This window comes from Saimiri boliviensis, chromosome X, assembly GCF_048565385.1.
Source record: "Saimiri boliviensis isolate mSaiBol1 chromosome X, mSaiBol1.pri, whole genome shotgun sequence".
Taxonomy (NCBI): Eukaryota; Metazoa; Chordata; class Mammalia; order Primates; family Cebidae; genus Saimiri; species Saimiri boliviensis.
In genome coordinates this window covers 75,530,376-75,546,267 of record NC_133470.1, presented here as the reverse complement: position 1 = coordinate 75,546,267, position 15,892 = coordinate 75,530,376, and the positions used below count along the sequence as shown (strand labels likewise).

General features: G+C 43.5%; 1 protein-coding gene across 1 annotated transcript in view; it reads right to left on the bottom strand.

Annotated features, from left to right (window-relative positions):
• Positions 1-1,241: 1,241 nt before the first annotated feature.
• The window catches only part of ERVFC1 (endogenous retrovirus group FC1 Env polyprotein), a 100,008-nt gene continuing 85,357 nt past the window's right edge, over positions 1,242-15,892 (bottom strand). Inside the window, exon 2 of the mRNA XM_074391769.1 lies at positions 1,242-3,779. Coding sequence (XP_074247870.1) covers positions 1,624-3,525 — 1,902 coding nt within the window. The 5' untranslated portion in view covers positions 3,526-3,779 and the 3' untranslated portion in view covers positions 1,242-1,623. The remainder of the gene's footprint in view (positions 3,780-15,892) is intronic.

Genomic DNA, 15,892 nt, shown 5'->3' with positions numbered 1-15,892 from the left:
GAAGCCCAGATGTAAAGAAGAAAGATAACAGAGGATAAAAATAAATATATTTGATTAAAAATAAACATACTGAATAACTAAAATTTCACCCAAATTGATAACAGTCTCCAAAATCAGGAAATAACTGTGACGAGCAACCAGCAGCCCTCCAGGCTACTCTGCCTATAGAGTAGCCATTCTTTTATTTCCTTACTTTCTTAATAAACTTGCTTTTACTTTGCCCTATGATCTGGCCTCAAATTCTTTCTTATGCAAGATCCAATAACCCTCTCTTGGGGTATGGATTGGGACCCTTTTTGGGTAACAACTTTCTGGTGAACGCTGAAGGGACAATTTAGTGAGGAGACCCCCGTAACCCAAAAGAAATAGACTGCAGCACTGATTGGTCAACTTCGGGTAAGTGGTGGGGTATCCGGGTAGGGGATGGGATTGGGTTAGAGACCCACTTAGGGGAGTAAAAGTCTGTCCTAAGACAGAGAGGGTTAAAGGCCTATCTTAATAAAAGGCCAGGATGCTTAATCAAACATGGATTCAAGGCTCAAGGTTTGAGTTATTCCTAAGATTTACGAGGTTGGATGTTTGTCTCAGTAAAGTTCCTCTCAGCTAAGAACAGGTTTGGCACTATGAGATGCTAACTGCTATTCTCTTTGGATTAATCTACCTTACACTCTTTGTTGACAGGTATGGGTGACAGGATTAGGCATATACAGGATCACCAGACATGGGGAGATTTTTTTTCTCTCCCCAAAGGAAGAAACTTGATGGCTGATAGGGTTGTCAGAAAAGATCCTTTCATGACTCACAAGCAGCTGCCTGAACGTTTGATTCAGCATCACTACAATGGTGGGTCTTTCAATGGCCTCTCTGAGCACCTCACCTTCCCCATTCTGCTACAGACAATCTTTTGTCTCTCTCTTTCTCTCCTTTCCTTTTCTTATCTTTTCTGTTACTCAGGGCAACCATTATTGCCAAGAAATCCCATGCTGAAACTCCTAGTAGGAGGTTGAATTAACAATGATGGGGCCCAACCTAGAGCAACTTTGAGCCTTACCAGTTTGATATTGAGTGCTTAAGCAGAGTGGCTAATGTCTGTGTTTTTTCACATATATTTTACTCTGGCCAAAATGGAAAATGAGAATTTTCCTTTGTGTTGCTGCTTGTCCCCCAAAGCTATGGTGCAACTGTTGTAACTGAGAAAGTTGTAAGGAAAGCACCACACTCTGAGTTTAAATCAGGCATCCTTTATTGCCGGTGACCAAGAGATGGCTAATGCTCAAAAATCTCTTGGCCCCGAAGAGGGGGCTTGATTCCTTTTTATGCCTTGCTTAGAGAAAGAGGGTGGCAAAGCAGAATTTTACAGAAGCAGAAGAATGCTGATTAAGGGGAAATGGTTGTGGGCAAGGGTATTTCCATACAATCACCAGGGGGGGTATTCACAATAGCAGGGGAACTTGCCAAGCAGCATGTTGTTACAATGGTTACAAGGTTCTGAGTACAGCGTGACCCAGCTGTGCACTCAAAAGAGAAATGGTGGGGAGGGAAAGGCTAAAATCGGGTTGTCTGGCTCACATCTAAGATGGGGTCTTTTAGGCCAGCACATTCCCCACTTGCATTTTTGGGGAGTCAAAGCACTGACTCTTCAGTTACAACTAGGGGGTTATATTGGGTTCTAAGGTGCATGAATTTGACGAAGGCTGTGCGTTGTCTTATGAAATTAAGGATCCAATTTACTATACAGGGTCCAAAGATTAAGGCTAACAGGAGGAGAAAAAGAGGTCCTGCTAACCCTGTTAATAATGTAGTTAGCCATGGACTCCAATTATACATGTTTTGGTACCACGGGGTGCCATTTTCCCGTTCCTGTGTATGTGTATCTAAATTTTCTTGAACTCTTTGAAGAGTATCTTTTATGACCCCAGACCGGTTGGCATAAAAACAACAGCTTTCTCCCAAAGTAGCACATAAACCCCCTTGGGAGAGGAACAGTAGATCTAGGCCTCGGCGGTTTTGGAGAGCAACTTCAGCTAGAGAGTCCACCTGGGTGTGTAACATATTTACGGTTGACTGGAGATTTCCTAAGTCAGCATCTACTTGTTGAGATAGGGACATTAGCCCAGTTTCTCCTTTGACCAGAGCTGCAGTGCCAATAGCAGCTGACCCAGCTACACTAAGGCCGACCAGGACAGGCACAAAGAGTGGAGCAGCTCGGCGGAACCTGGAGTGCAGTCCAGGGGAAGCGATGAGATGTTGTCCTTCTGGTCCACTGTACACGTAGACCTGGGGAAGCACTTGAACCAGCACGCACAGGACAGGGCCAGGTTCAGTTCCATTGATGCAGTGGGTGAGGCCTGAGGTGCAGGCCAACCAAGTATTGTTGGGTGCCTGGTAGGAGACTGAGGCATTTAAGGAAGTAAGTAGAGACTGGTTACAGGTAGCCTGAAAAGGAGAAGCAGATAGATTATACCCAGTGCTAATTAGGCAGGAGGCATTTCCTGAAACATCCCCTAGCGTAAGGGAACGGGGGAGTGTCTGACAAGAAAGAGGACTGATGTTGAGAGTGGCTTCAACTCCCAGTCCAATGTAGTATGGGGGTTTGGCCTTTAGGCATAGCCAACAATCCTCGGCCAGTTTAGGCTGAGTAACATTAAGAAGTTGATGCATTCCATTTAAAATGGACATTAGGCTGGGTTGGAGGTATTGATGCTGAGGCTGAGATGGAGGAGCTGGAATTGGCAATAGGACAGTTGAGCTGACTTTGTCTGGGTGTTGGTGGAACATGGGGTCGCCTAAATCAGTTAAAGGTCCAATTGGCTTAGGAGGGCTCCATGGGACCAGAGCTCTCTTTTGGATGGTGAACAGAGTGCCATGATCAAACCCTGTGACATAGAGTCTTAATCCCCATGTCATACCAAAGTACCAATGAGCTGAGTTAGGGTTATGAATAGTTATGGTAAGAGGATTGCAAGTTCCTATAGTACATGTTTTAGGGAGGGAATTGCGAGCTATGGAAAGACTTGAGGACTGGGTTGGTCCTCCAGAGTAAGTGGCCAAGGTTACACAAGTCCAGTAAGGGCAGAAAAATTCGTAAACTTGCTGGCAGCTAGTATCGGGGTGATCTCCTGGACAGAGGTAAAAGTCAACAGACTGAAGTCTCTTTTCTGCGTTTGTAGATTCTCCACATCCAGTTTGGCCTTGGGGGTATCCAAAGTCGGTGGCAAAGTTGATGGTGCCCATTCTGGAAATAACACCGGAGTTGTGGGTAGCAACACTGGGGCCAGGTCCTGGGAACAGAGCACACAAATCGACCACCAGAGAGGCCTTATTGGAGACACCTGTCTTCCAAGCCCAGGTGGTATTTGCAAACACACGCCCAGACTTAAAAGAAGTGAGGAGAAAAGAGTAGGTAGGGGTAGAGGACATAGCTGGAGGAAACAGATAAAAAAGAGAAACAAGAAGCATTAGTTGGAGGACTTCAATCGACTCAGGCGTAACTTTAAGGGGCCTGGCCCAGGTTTGGGGACCCATGTTTCTTGTTGGGTTTTGCTGGGCTTTTTGATGTGGGAGTGGTGGATCCAAGCAGGAATGCCGTCAACCTTTAGGGCCGTTGGTGTGGTCAGGATGATGGTGTCAGGTCCTTTCCAGGCAGGAGTGCGTCCTTCTTTTTGAAACTTTTTGACATACACCAGGTCACCAGGATGGAAAGTGTGGCACAGCCCGGTCTGGTCAGGAACTGGATTAGGGTTCACTCCCCAGACAAATGGCTGGATGATGTCTTGAACCTGTTGGGAGAGACTGTAGGTACTGTAACAAGCTTGGGATATTTCTGCTAGATGGGTATCTTTTAGTCTGGGCAAAATAGATGGGGCCCTTCCATACATGCTTTCAAAAGGAGAGAACCCTGCCTTGTAAAGGGTGCATCTAACTCTAAGAAGGACTAAAGGAAGTAGGTTTGTTCAACTTTCACTGGTCTCCAAGATCAATTTTGTAAGAGTACTTTTTAAGGTACAATTCATGTGTTCTACCTGTCCAGAGCTCTGGGGTCGATAGGCACAATGGAGGTTCCATTAAATGTTTATAGCCTTGCTGACTACTGAGCTATGGGGGAGGTGAAGGCTGGCCCACTATCAGACCCTATGGCAAATGGCAGCCCATGTTGAGGGATGATTTCATTGAGGAATAATTTAACTACCATGGAGGCAGTTTGGTTTCTGGTGGCAAATGCCTCAGTCCATCCAGAGAAAGTGTCTACCATTGCCAGGAGATATTTATATCCCACCTGGTGTGGTTTTACTTCTGTGAAGTCTATCTCCCATCTTTCTCCTGGGTTGCATCCTCAGAGATGGCAGCCCAGTTCAGGCCTCAGATCTTACTTGGCGTTTACCTGTGCATAGCCGTACATCAGGAGGCCACTTGGTTACACCTCATCATGGAGGTGAGGAATTTTGAAACAGCTTCTCAAAAGCTGGGCTAGCTTTATTCCTCCAAAGTGGGAGACAGAGTGGAGGTGACCAACCAAGGCTTTTCCAAGGGCATAGGGCAAGAAAATTCTGGAATCTGGGAGAATCCACCAACCATCTGGATTTTAACTGGCCTGAAGATCTGATGTTTGGTTTTCTTCTTCTAGAGGGTATGCCGGGCAGTCAGGTAAGTCAGGCTGCGGGAAAGATATGGTGGGTAGTAGGATTAAAGGTGTGACTGGGAGCCGGGCTGCCTCTCAGGCAACAGAATCTGCCTTTTTGTTTTCTTGGGCAACTGCTATATCTTCCTTTTGATGTCCTTTGCAGTGGATTACAGCCACCTGTGGAGGGAGCCAAACAGCCTCAAGAGGGGCTAGAATTTCTTCTTTGTTTTTGGTGGTCTTTCTAGCTGAGGTGAGTGGTCCACGCTCTTGATAAATGGCTCCATGAACATGTACAGTGGCAACAGCATACCGGTTGTCAGTGTAGATGTTAATACATTTGTCCTTACACCACCGGAGAGCCTGAGTGAGGGCAACTAATTCAGCCTTTTGTGCAGAAGTTCTGGCTGGTAGGGTCTGGGCCCATAGTGTCCGTTTCTGTGGTGATGGCTGCACCAGACTTTCACACTCCTTGCTCAAGGAAGCTGCTACCTTCCGTAAATACGGTGGCATCGCCTTTTCCAAGGGAACATCCTGGAGGTCAGGTCGGACAGTTTCCCTAGTCTCTAACAGCTCTTGGCAGCCATAGACAGGTACAGTTAAGTCTGGATCAGGGAGTAGAGTGGCTGGATTTAAACACCTTGTTGAGGAGAAAGTTAGGTGGGACTGGTCTAACACCAAACTTTGGTACTGCAATATACAAGCATTTGACATCCATTTGCCAGAAGCACTGCACAGCAATGTTTCAATGGCATGAGGAGCTGTGAGGGTTAAATTTTGACCAGGGTTAGTTTATCAGCCTCCTGCACCAGACTTGCTGTTGCTGCCATGGTTCGTAGACAATTTGGCCACCCAGAGGCTACAGGGTCCAGTTTTTTGGGCAGATAGGCCACTGGGCATCACCATGGCCCCAAGGTTTGAATGAGTATCCCTTTTACCTGACTCTCATGAACAAATATATGAAATGGTTTTGAGATATTTGGAAGGGCTAGGGCAGGGGCCTCAGTTAGTACCTTTTTTAGGTTTTGAAAGGCTTGTTCTTCCGTGTCAGTTCAAACCAGCAGGCCATTTCCACCTGTAGCTGCATACAGAGGCTTGGCGATTTCTGTGAATGCCAGTATCCACAGACAGTAGTACCCTGTGGTCTCCAGAACTTCATGTACCTGTCTTTTGGAGGTGGGAGTGGGGACTCGCAGGATGGCCTCCTTTCGAGCACTGGTGAGTGCCCTTTCCCCCTTGTTTATTTCGAACCCCAGGTAGGAAACCTTAGAGAGGCAAAGCTGGGCCTTCTTGGCCAAGACCCAATATCCGAGCTACTGAAGGAGGTGAAGTAAGTCTCTAGTGTGCTGCAGACAGCTGTTGGTAGTTTCAGCGGCCAGTAACAGGTAATAACAGGCCAGTAACTCTACATACTGGAGTAGAGTACAGTTAGGATGGCTGGCTTGAAAAGGTATAAGATCTTGTTGAAAGGCCTCTCCAAAAAGGATGGGGGAATTTTTAAACCCCTGGGGTAGCTGAGTCCAGGTGAGTTGGGTGGTATCACCTGAACTGGAATCTGTCCATTCAGAAGCAAAAATCAGCTGGCTATGGGGAGCCAGAAGGATGGTGAAGAAAGCATCCTTTAAGTCAAGTAGAGTGTACACTGTATGTTCTGGTGGGAGCAGACTGAGGAGTGTACAGCTTAGGGACAGTCAGATGGACTGTGACTGTCCACTTGTTGACTTCCCACAGGTCCTGTATGGGTCAGTAGTCCTTTGTTTCAGGTTTCCGGACTGGCAAAAATGGAGTATTCCAGGTGGGCTGGCAAGGTGTGAGTATATTGGCCTGTAATAGCTGTTGAATATGGGGATTGATTCCCTCTCGAGCCTGCTGACTCAAAGGATATTGTTTTACCTGGATGGGTAGAGCCGTGGCCAGGAGTTCTACAATGGCTGGTGGATAGTGTTTTGCTACCCCGGGAGGATCTGACTCTGCCCAGACTCAGGGGAAAAGAGTTTGCAGATTCAGTAAGAGAGGGTTAGTTTTACCCTCCAGTGGTTGGGAGGATGAAACTAAGACATACTCCTCTGACAGGGGGACAGTTAGTAGGTGCTGAGCAATAGGAGATGTTGTGGCCCCCAACATGTGATGGGCTTGTTGGGCCAAGAAAGAGATGGATGCTTGTAGTTTATGGAGTAGGTATTGTCCTAGGAAGGGGAAAGGGCACTCTGGAACTACAAGAAACAAGTGGGTTGACCCAAATTTACTTCTCATGAGTGGCTGACAGGGTATTCCTGGATAGTTCTGGTAGCCCCTTGCATGGCAACCTTTTTGTTAGAGACGCTACCCAAGGGTGTTTGCAGTACAGAGTGTTCTGCCCATGCTCCAGTGTCAATTAGGAAGCATACAGGCTGGACCCCCACAGTAGCAGTAACCATGGGCTCCTGGGGGCCAAGGGAAAGGGAGCCCCAGCCCCATCAATCTTCTTCAGGATCCATTGTTTTTGGAAAAATGAGAACCTTTTTCTCTGGCTTCACTGGGCATGTCTTTTTACAATGTCCGATTTGTTTACAATACGCATATTGAATTTTGGAGAGGTTTTCTCTTTTCATTTTTACGGGAGTCTTGAGTTTTTGAATCAGGCTTCCCCCCAGTATAACTTTTTCATTTAGTATTCTTGCTTAGTTTCCTGGAGTGCGGCAACTAGGATTTTTGCCTGCCTTCTTGAAGCCTTTTTAGCTGCCAGAGCAGCCTCCTTCTGTTTTTCATGATCTCGATTGTCAAAAACCTTTTGAGGTATTTCTAGTTGGGCAATATTCATTCCAGCAAATCCCTCAAGTTTTTGTAACTTTTTAGGAATATCAGGAGCTGCCTGGGACACAAATGCCAAATTAATAGCACAGCTATTTTGGGGAGCCACTGGGTCAAATGGGGTATAAATTTGATAGGCCTCCTGGAAGCATTCTAAAAATGCTCCAGGTGACTCATCAGGCCCCTGGATAACTTAAGTCAGGCTTCCCCAAACTACCGGCCCCCCCGCCGCACTTCAGGAAGGGGCACCTCTTTCATTGGTGTTCAGTGAGAGGAGCACAGTATGTGGCAGCCCTCCAATGGTCTGAGGGACAGTGAACTGGTCCCCTGTGTAAAAAGTTTGGGGACGCCTGACTTAAGTTGTCTTAGACAGATTCATGGGTTTCTAAGCGGCTCCTTTGATACCCACAAGGAGAAAACGGTGGAAATTGTCCAAAGCTCTCCTCCCTCCTGAGGTATTTGGGTCCCAATCAGGCCAAGTAGAAGGAAAAACCTCATCTCAAGCCTCCTCCTGTGGCCTACTGACTGAAGTCAGGAAAAACGTTCTGGCTTCCCTTCGAATATGGTCCCTCTCTTCAGATGTAAAAAGAGTCAGAAAAAGCTGCTGACAGTCATCCCAGGTGGGCCAATGAGTCTGGAGTATGGACTCAACCAGTGAGGTTAGGACCTGAGGTTTCTCAGATAAAGGTGGGTTTTGAGCCTTCCAGTTGTACAGGTCAGAAGTAGAAAAGGGAACATAGACTAAAAATGGGACAGAATTCTCACTACCTGGTGGGGATGGTGCCTCCCTTGAGGGGAGAAGTGCAGCAGCCTCCTCTGGCTAAGGCCATAGTCAGGAAGCAATAGGCAGAGAGGCCACAGGAGATGAGGATGAGGAGACAGAGGGGGATCCCATGGGAGTGGGAGGATTATAGGGTGGAGGCAAGAGGTGAAGAGAGTTTTCCTCCTCCTCAGAAGGGGCAGAACAGGAGGAGCAGAGGGTGCTGAGGGTCATGGCAAAGGAGAAGTCCGGCTCAGAAGAACCTTGGATGAAGGACTATGAACTCAGGGCACAAGACCAGAGCCAAGTGGGAGGGTTCTGGACTAAGTCTAGCTATTGATCAATATAGAGAAATTGATCAGGGTGTCCAGGCGTTCCAGTGATGACTCGCCAAACAGTCTGGACCATCAGGGGATCCAAGGACCCCATCGAGGACCATCCAGTTCCAAAGTTTGGCCATTCCACTTCCCAGAGAGTCCAGAGTCTACCTTTTGTAAGGCAAACTCCATAGTCATCCAAAAAACCTTAGGAAGAAATTCTTTAACATACATTGAAGGGGAGAGGAAAGTCAAGATGAAGACGTTCCCATTACTGAGTTAGAACTTAACAGACAAAATAAACGGGAGGGAGACTAAATTTAAATAGATAGAATGTTTTGTCACTAACAGGTGGGTGTTGAACAATGAGAACACATGGACACAGGGTGGGGAACATCACACACTGGGGTCTGTTGGGGGGAAATAGGGGAAGGACAGCAGAGGGATGGGGAGTTGGGGAGAGATTGCATGGGGAGAAATGCCAGATATAGGTGAAGGGGAGGAAGGCAGCAAATCACACTGCCATGGGTGTACCTATGCAATAATCTTGAATGTTCTTCACATGTACCCCAAAACCTAAAATGCAATTAAATAAATAAATAAATAAATAGAATTAATGACAAGACTGGGACTCTGTCCTCCAGCATCCTGGAGTGTTGACAGACTCATGAGGGAGGACAGAGCCAAGTCTTGGAGATGCTGGACTTATTGGGACATGGGGAAAAGAGTTGTTAGGGGTAAAAGATGGAGAAGAGGAAGATAAGGACTACTCAAGTCTTCCTGAAGATTGGAGAGTTGCCACGAGGGATGTAATGTGAGTGTAGAAGGTGTAGGGCTATATGGTCATAGGTCTCCCGGCACAGTGCCTTATTTAAGGGCACGGGGAAAGTTATAGGATGACAAAAAAGGTGGGCAAGGAGGTCAAAAGGATGGCTATTTTGGTTCCACCACTGGTCTAAGGAGAAGTCTGACCAGTCGTTGGGGTGTGAGGTATGACAATCTAGTCGCCAACAACCTTTATGATGCCAGAAATCCCAGACAGGCGGATGTTTTGTACAATTTTCTCCGTAACAACACCTGATTTGTTTTTGACAGAAAAGACAGGACTGGGATGGCCAGCCAAAATGACTAACGAGGGATCTCCGTTCTGTAAAAGGAAGTCTGTACTGAGGACCTTAAAGAAGTTCTCTCCTAATTGTCTCAGGCAGTAAGGACGACAGGACATACAAATTAAGGCATTAGAGACAAACAGGACAACAGACACTGGAATAGACAAACCATTATGGCAGTTTCAGAGACAGACAAAAAGAGGGGGGGTCCCATATAGGAACACTCAGATGTCCATCTGGCTGTACCCCCTGCAGGGACTTTAGGCACCTCATGGCATAAACAGTTTGGTATAAACCCCCGACTCAGATCAGGCCTACCCCCATGCTGTTTTTAAGCTGTATGAGGTCACCACAGAACCACAGGTTAGGGCCCACTTGGACTCCGTAGTTTTCACTGTGGAGCCACAAACTGGATCCTCAGAGGCAAGCCTCCAAGGTCCCCATGCACTCACGCATACACTCAGAGGCTATGGAAGTTTTTACAATTTTGAGAATACAGGCTTGCAATTTATTAAGCCAGTCAGAATACAGGAGTCATTCTCGGTGTCCCAGAGAATTGATTGACTCATTTGAAGATTGACCCTTATCAGGGTTTGCCACCAGAAATAACCTGGGCAGATCTGTCTTACCTTCTCCGCAGAGCAGGACTGAGGACTTGAAGGAATAATTTGGTTGGGTGCACTGGGAATTGATCTGCTCTCCTCCAGAAAGTGGTGGCCTCTGGGGCCCTGGAATGTCTCGGTGTGCCTCCCGTATAGCCCACCTCTTAATCTGGGGGAGCATGCTGCAAGTTCAGTCCTGGTGGCAAATCTCTCTGGGGCCTCCAAATGTTGTAACCAAGCAAGTTGTAAGGAAAGCACCACACTCTGAGTTTGAATAAGGAGTCCTTTATTGCCGGCGACCGAGAGACAGCGAATGCTCAAAATTCTCTCGGCCCCAAAGAAGGGGCTTTATTCCTTTTTATACCTTGCTTAGAGAAAGGGGGTGGCAAAGTGGAATTTTACAGAAGCAGAAGAATGGTGATTACGGAGAAGTGGTGGCAAGTAGGGTATATCCATACAATCACCAAGGGGGATATTCACAGTAGCAGGGGAACTTACCAAGCAGGATGTTGTTACAACGGTTACAAGGTTCTAAGTACAATGTGACCCAGCTGTGCACTCAAAAGAGAAAGGGTGGGGAGGGAAAGGCTAAAATGGGGTTTATCTGGCTCACATCTAAGATGGACTCTGTTAGGCCAGCACACAACAAGCCAGGTCACTAGGGCCACTCAGGGAAAGGGAACAGAGCCTAGCATGCTAACAAAAGGGTAAGAATTTCTTACCAGTTAGACTTCTGGCCTCTCTCTCTCTCTCTCTGTTCAAACTGGTTAAATAAATGGTAACAATCACTGTTTCCTGTGTAGAATTTTGATTAATGGGAAAAAGGATTTTCAAGGCTAGTCTTAAGCTGTAGCAAATCTGGTGTGACTTTCCGTATTGTTTTGTCACAAAGACTAGTACCTTAGGATAGAATGTGAGCCTAGGACACCTGTAAGCTTGCTGATTAAGATGGCCCAGCAAACTAGTCAGTCATGTCCTTGGGAGCTCAACCTTGTAACCATGTGGCAGTACTTTCTCTTGGTCTCCACCACTACCATGGTAGCCTGGGTTCAGGGTTCAGTTCCCAGTTTAAAGAATGAGTCCTTTCTGGTTTGACATCTGCGTGATCTTTAACATTTGTTGATTCTCCTCCCCTCCACAGACTGTCTTGAATTTCCTTTCTCTGAGCACAGAATAAATACTATTTGGCCTGACTAAAGTCAGGTAATAAAAAATTTAAAAGGACTTTTATAAACAGTGCTATATTTAAAAGTCAGCTTAATTAAAACCAGATATTGAAGCTCTAATAGACTTGGACTTCTTGGAAAAGACAGAGGAGGCACCACAGACCCAGTTTTGGGGAAAAACAAAACACTTCTCTTTCCCTCATGAAACCCTAGGAATTTGAAGTGGACAGATTCCTTTCAAAATCTAAAGTTTTGTTTTGTTTTGCATTACATTATCTGACCTTTCTGACTTTTGGGAATATCAGAAACTACTTCAAATTATGAGAGAACTTTGGTGTGTAATAAGTAGGTAGGGAATACAGTTTGGGGGATTGTTAATGGCAGTTATGGGGTGAAACTCAGCTCTTTCCACGTTTGGATCAGAGAAGCATGCTCTTGACTACCTGGAAAGTATAGAAATGTACCGACCCCACATTGAGATACATGACTTCCATGGAAGATGGTCTGATTTCCTCTTTTTGGGATCCAGAATCTGGTATAACTATGGGACCCTTAATTTCTAGAGATCTGTTTTGCCTTCCAGTTGTGCCTGACTATTAGGCTGTAGAAACTGCATGCTTTCCTGGCCCTTTTCCTCCAAAGATTCCACCCTAAAGCCAATAATCCAATTAGGAATCTGGCAAATGAAAAATCTTACAAGCACTGGCTCTTCTTCTGTACCTGTATTTATATGTGTTGTGTGTGGGATATTAAAAAAAAACTTTAATTGGTTTTAAAATAGTGTTAAAGTACATATTTTATCAAAAAATTAAAAAGTGCAATGCATTTTAGTTCACATGACTTAAATAATCTTTGAGAAATAAAAACAGCTTTAAAGATTTTTGGTAAAATAAAGATATTTGGTCTAAATCAGGCAGGCCAGATATTAAGTTTACTAAATGCTTTAAAGTCATAAACTTCTTCTTTGACTCTTGACAATTGTTCATTTTACTTACTGTGAAGCATTAGATTCTTGATAACGCATAGGGACATGTGGAGAGTCATGTGCCCTAGCAATACTGGAAAAAGTAAGCCTTTATCGGCTCTTCTTTCTGATGTCCTAAGCTCCACACCTGGGACATAATTACAATCACCTACAAACCAGGTTTTTCACCAAGAGTAAAAGTTGCTAGGAGTTAGCAGAACATGTGTTTGAGACTACCAAAGAAACAGCTCTACATGCAAGGCATGTAAGGAATACAGAATACATTTTTGGTGAAAGATTATAAGAAGGCATGGGAGTGTGGATTTCTTGCTTAAGTTTAGAGGTTTAAATGATTGTTTTAAGTTGGAATTGTGGAAAATAAACACTATGTCTGAACATATTGGCTAAATTTAAAGGGGTGTACAGTTTTCCTATAAATTCAAGATTTATTGAGCAATTGAAAAAGAATAAAAGCACAACAGGTTCTTCTTAACACTGATCTGCTTTTTAACAAAATCTTGCAATATGTTACAAAAGGCTTATGAGAATCTCACCTTATGGTCAAACATTAAAATTGGATAGAAATGTCTGTAAAGTTGTATTAAGGATAAAGTTTAACATTAATCATGCATTTATGCAAAAATGACCTTTGGCTTAGTTGGTATAAAAATCATACAGAAAGCATTGTCAAATATGAAATGTTGTTTGGCTTTCTTTGGGCTGTATTTGTATAAAAGCGTTATTGGTATGTGTTCCAAAATTATGAGAAACTCCCAAAATTGTGATATGGCTTAGTGTATGTTATTAATAGTTATAATTGTTATGGGAAATTGTTGTATGCCACAGAAGTAAACAGAATTCCCAGTCAACTGTGGCTTTAATAGAGGCTTTCCTAAGGCATTTTTTTTTTTCATCCACAGACAATTGTTTTGTTTTAGTCCTCTTTATAAGGTGGTTTTACAGTCAACTATAGGATTTTAACAGGTCCTCTTGAATGGAGGTTTCTGATAGCTTTGGAGACTATAACATCAGAGGAAAAACTTTCAGGACTCTCATGGAGAGCTGAAATGTTCATGAATATCAAGAAGAATAGGAGTCAACTGCATGAACTAGACTAATAGAAGATGGAAGTAACTATTTTTTTACTTTGCTTAAAAACATTGCCCATCGTTTGTTTTGTTTTTAAGAGTCAGGAAAACTTTTGAGTTATTTATGGCCTTTAATAACTGTGTAAAGTATACTCCTGTGAACAACATTTAGAGCATATGTTTCTCACTACCTGATTTCTCTAAAATTTGGAAATATGTTTGTGAGTATCTTAAATTGTGGCAATATAGTTATTTGCATAAGCTCCCTAAGAATGTTTTATTTTGCAACAGGACACAATTGGATAAATTGTTTATTTCACCAAGGCTTTGACTGGAATAACATGCTTTCTTTTAAGGAATCCAATTTTACCTGTAGAGCCAATAGAAGCCCCTTAGGAAAACTGGCCTCATATCTTGTCTACAGAGTTCCTGTACAGGGTTCTTGACACGAGATAAGAATGTCACTTTCTGACAAGCCCAGGAGCCCCAGATTGTCTTGAGACCTCAAGAGGAGAGGAATTTACCCAACTCACAGGTATTTGACCGTACAACTCCATGGCTGGGCTCAGCTTTAAAAGAAAACAGTCTTGTATGAGATTCCTTATGGAACAGAGTTCAACCAAAACCAATTTTAAAAGCCTATGTGAAAAATAATTGTTCTTGCTCCACTTTATACAAATAATCAAGCCACGTATAATAAAGCAAGTCAGTCTTACTATGATTTCTTTTTAGTGAAAATGGAAGACTGGAGAAATAAAGTATGTCTCAAGAACTGTAGTACACATGTTATTAGATTCTAGTCTCATCAGAGGTTTTTATGGTTTTTTTTCCTGCATTTTAGATGGACTTTGCTTATTCCTGTGACCCAACCAATGATCTCTGGCTGCTGCTCAGAACAAACAAAAGAGATGGATAATGTAAAAACCTGGATCGATATTCTAATTCTGGGCATTTATTTGAACAGCTAGTGACCCCATTTGAGCTTGGTTCTGACAGTTGCCCAGTTCATGGAAAGCCTTCTAATTTTAGTTTACCTGGGATCATTTTGCTTATTTTACTTTACTTTAGTGGAATATATTTGCCATTGTGCTCTTTGTGCAGGAATGCAGATAAGCTTACTCAGTATTTTCTTAAATTGAACACTTATTAAAATATCATCTTTTGTAGGAATTCATAGTTATGAATGACCTTCACCACACTGATACTTCCTGACTGGGCGCCTATCTATCTGTAATACAAGAGACCCTAATAGCTAAGCAGGAATAACATCACCCCTATTCAGCCTGAAGAAGTTACAGAAGATGGATCTTTGCTCCTCTACAACCCTTAAGATTAAGGTATGTCTTATAAAAGAGATGAAGGAAATGTCAGAGGTGTTTGAACCAGAGCAATCCCACCTTAAATGGGGTTTGGGCAAAATAAGGCTGCGGTATAGTGGGCTGCATTCCCAGATGGTTAGGCATTCTAAGACACAGAATTAGATAGGAGGTTGGCACAAGGTACAGGTCATAAATACCTTGCTGATAAAACAGGTTGTAGGAAAGAAGCTAGCTAAAACCCAGCAAAACCAAGATGGAGATGAGAATGACCTCTGGTTGTCCTCACTGCTACAATCTCATCAGTGCCGTGATTATTTATAAATGCCATGGCAATGTCAGGAAGTTACCCTATATAATCTTAAAGGGGGAAGAACCCTCAGCTCCTGGAATTGCCCACCCTTTTCCTGGAAAATTCATGAATAAAAGAATGGGTATAAAAGTGGGCAACCATTTTTATGGTTATTTCTTGATAAGCCATTCTTTTATTCATTTACTTTCTTAATGAACTTGCTTTCACTTCAGTTTATGGACTCGTCACAAATTCTTTCTTGTGTGAAATCCAAGAGACCTCTCTTGGGGTCTGGAGTGGGATCCCTTTCCAGTTACAGTATCAGTTCTAGTCTACTTCAGATGGTAAAAAATCAGGAAGAACAGATATAAGAAAAGTCAAAGACTTGATTCTGTACAAATTAATGAAGAACGCAGTGAACAGATTAAATAAAAGTAGAATTAAATGGGCTATCTTAATTTTAATTGTTCTGAAAGATAACACAAAAATAGAAACATTTTATTAGCATATTAAAACTAAAATATATGACAAAAATAGCACAAAGAAAATGTGGGAAGAATTGAACAAATATTGTAATAAGTTTCTTCACAATAAGAAAAAAACATTCAAAATCAACAAATCTTTGATCTATTAGAGAACTGAGGTCATAAGACAAACTGCTGCTCAGAACACTGCAGAGACAGACAGCTTACTGGACGAAAGTTTAGGAGCAGAAGCCCACAACTGGATTTAATATTAGTAGGAACACTTGAACTGTAATTGACATATTGCTGGAGGTTAGATGTAAACAGACTTGACAGGAGGCCCAGTGGGTATAATCAACTTTGACTTTATGAAATTATGCCTAATTTTTCCCTAAAGTAGCTATAT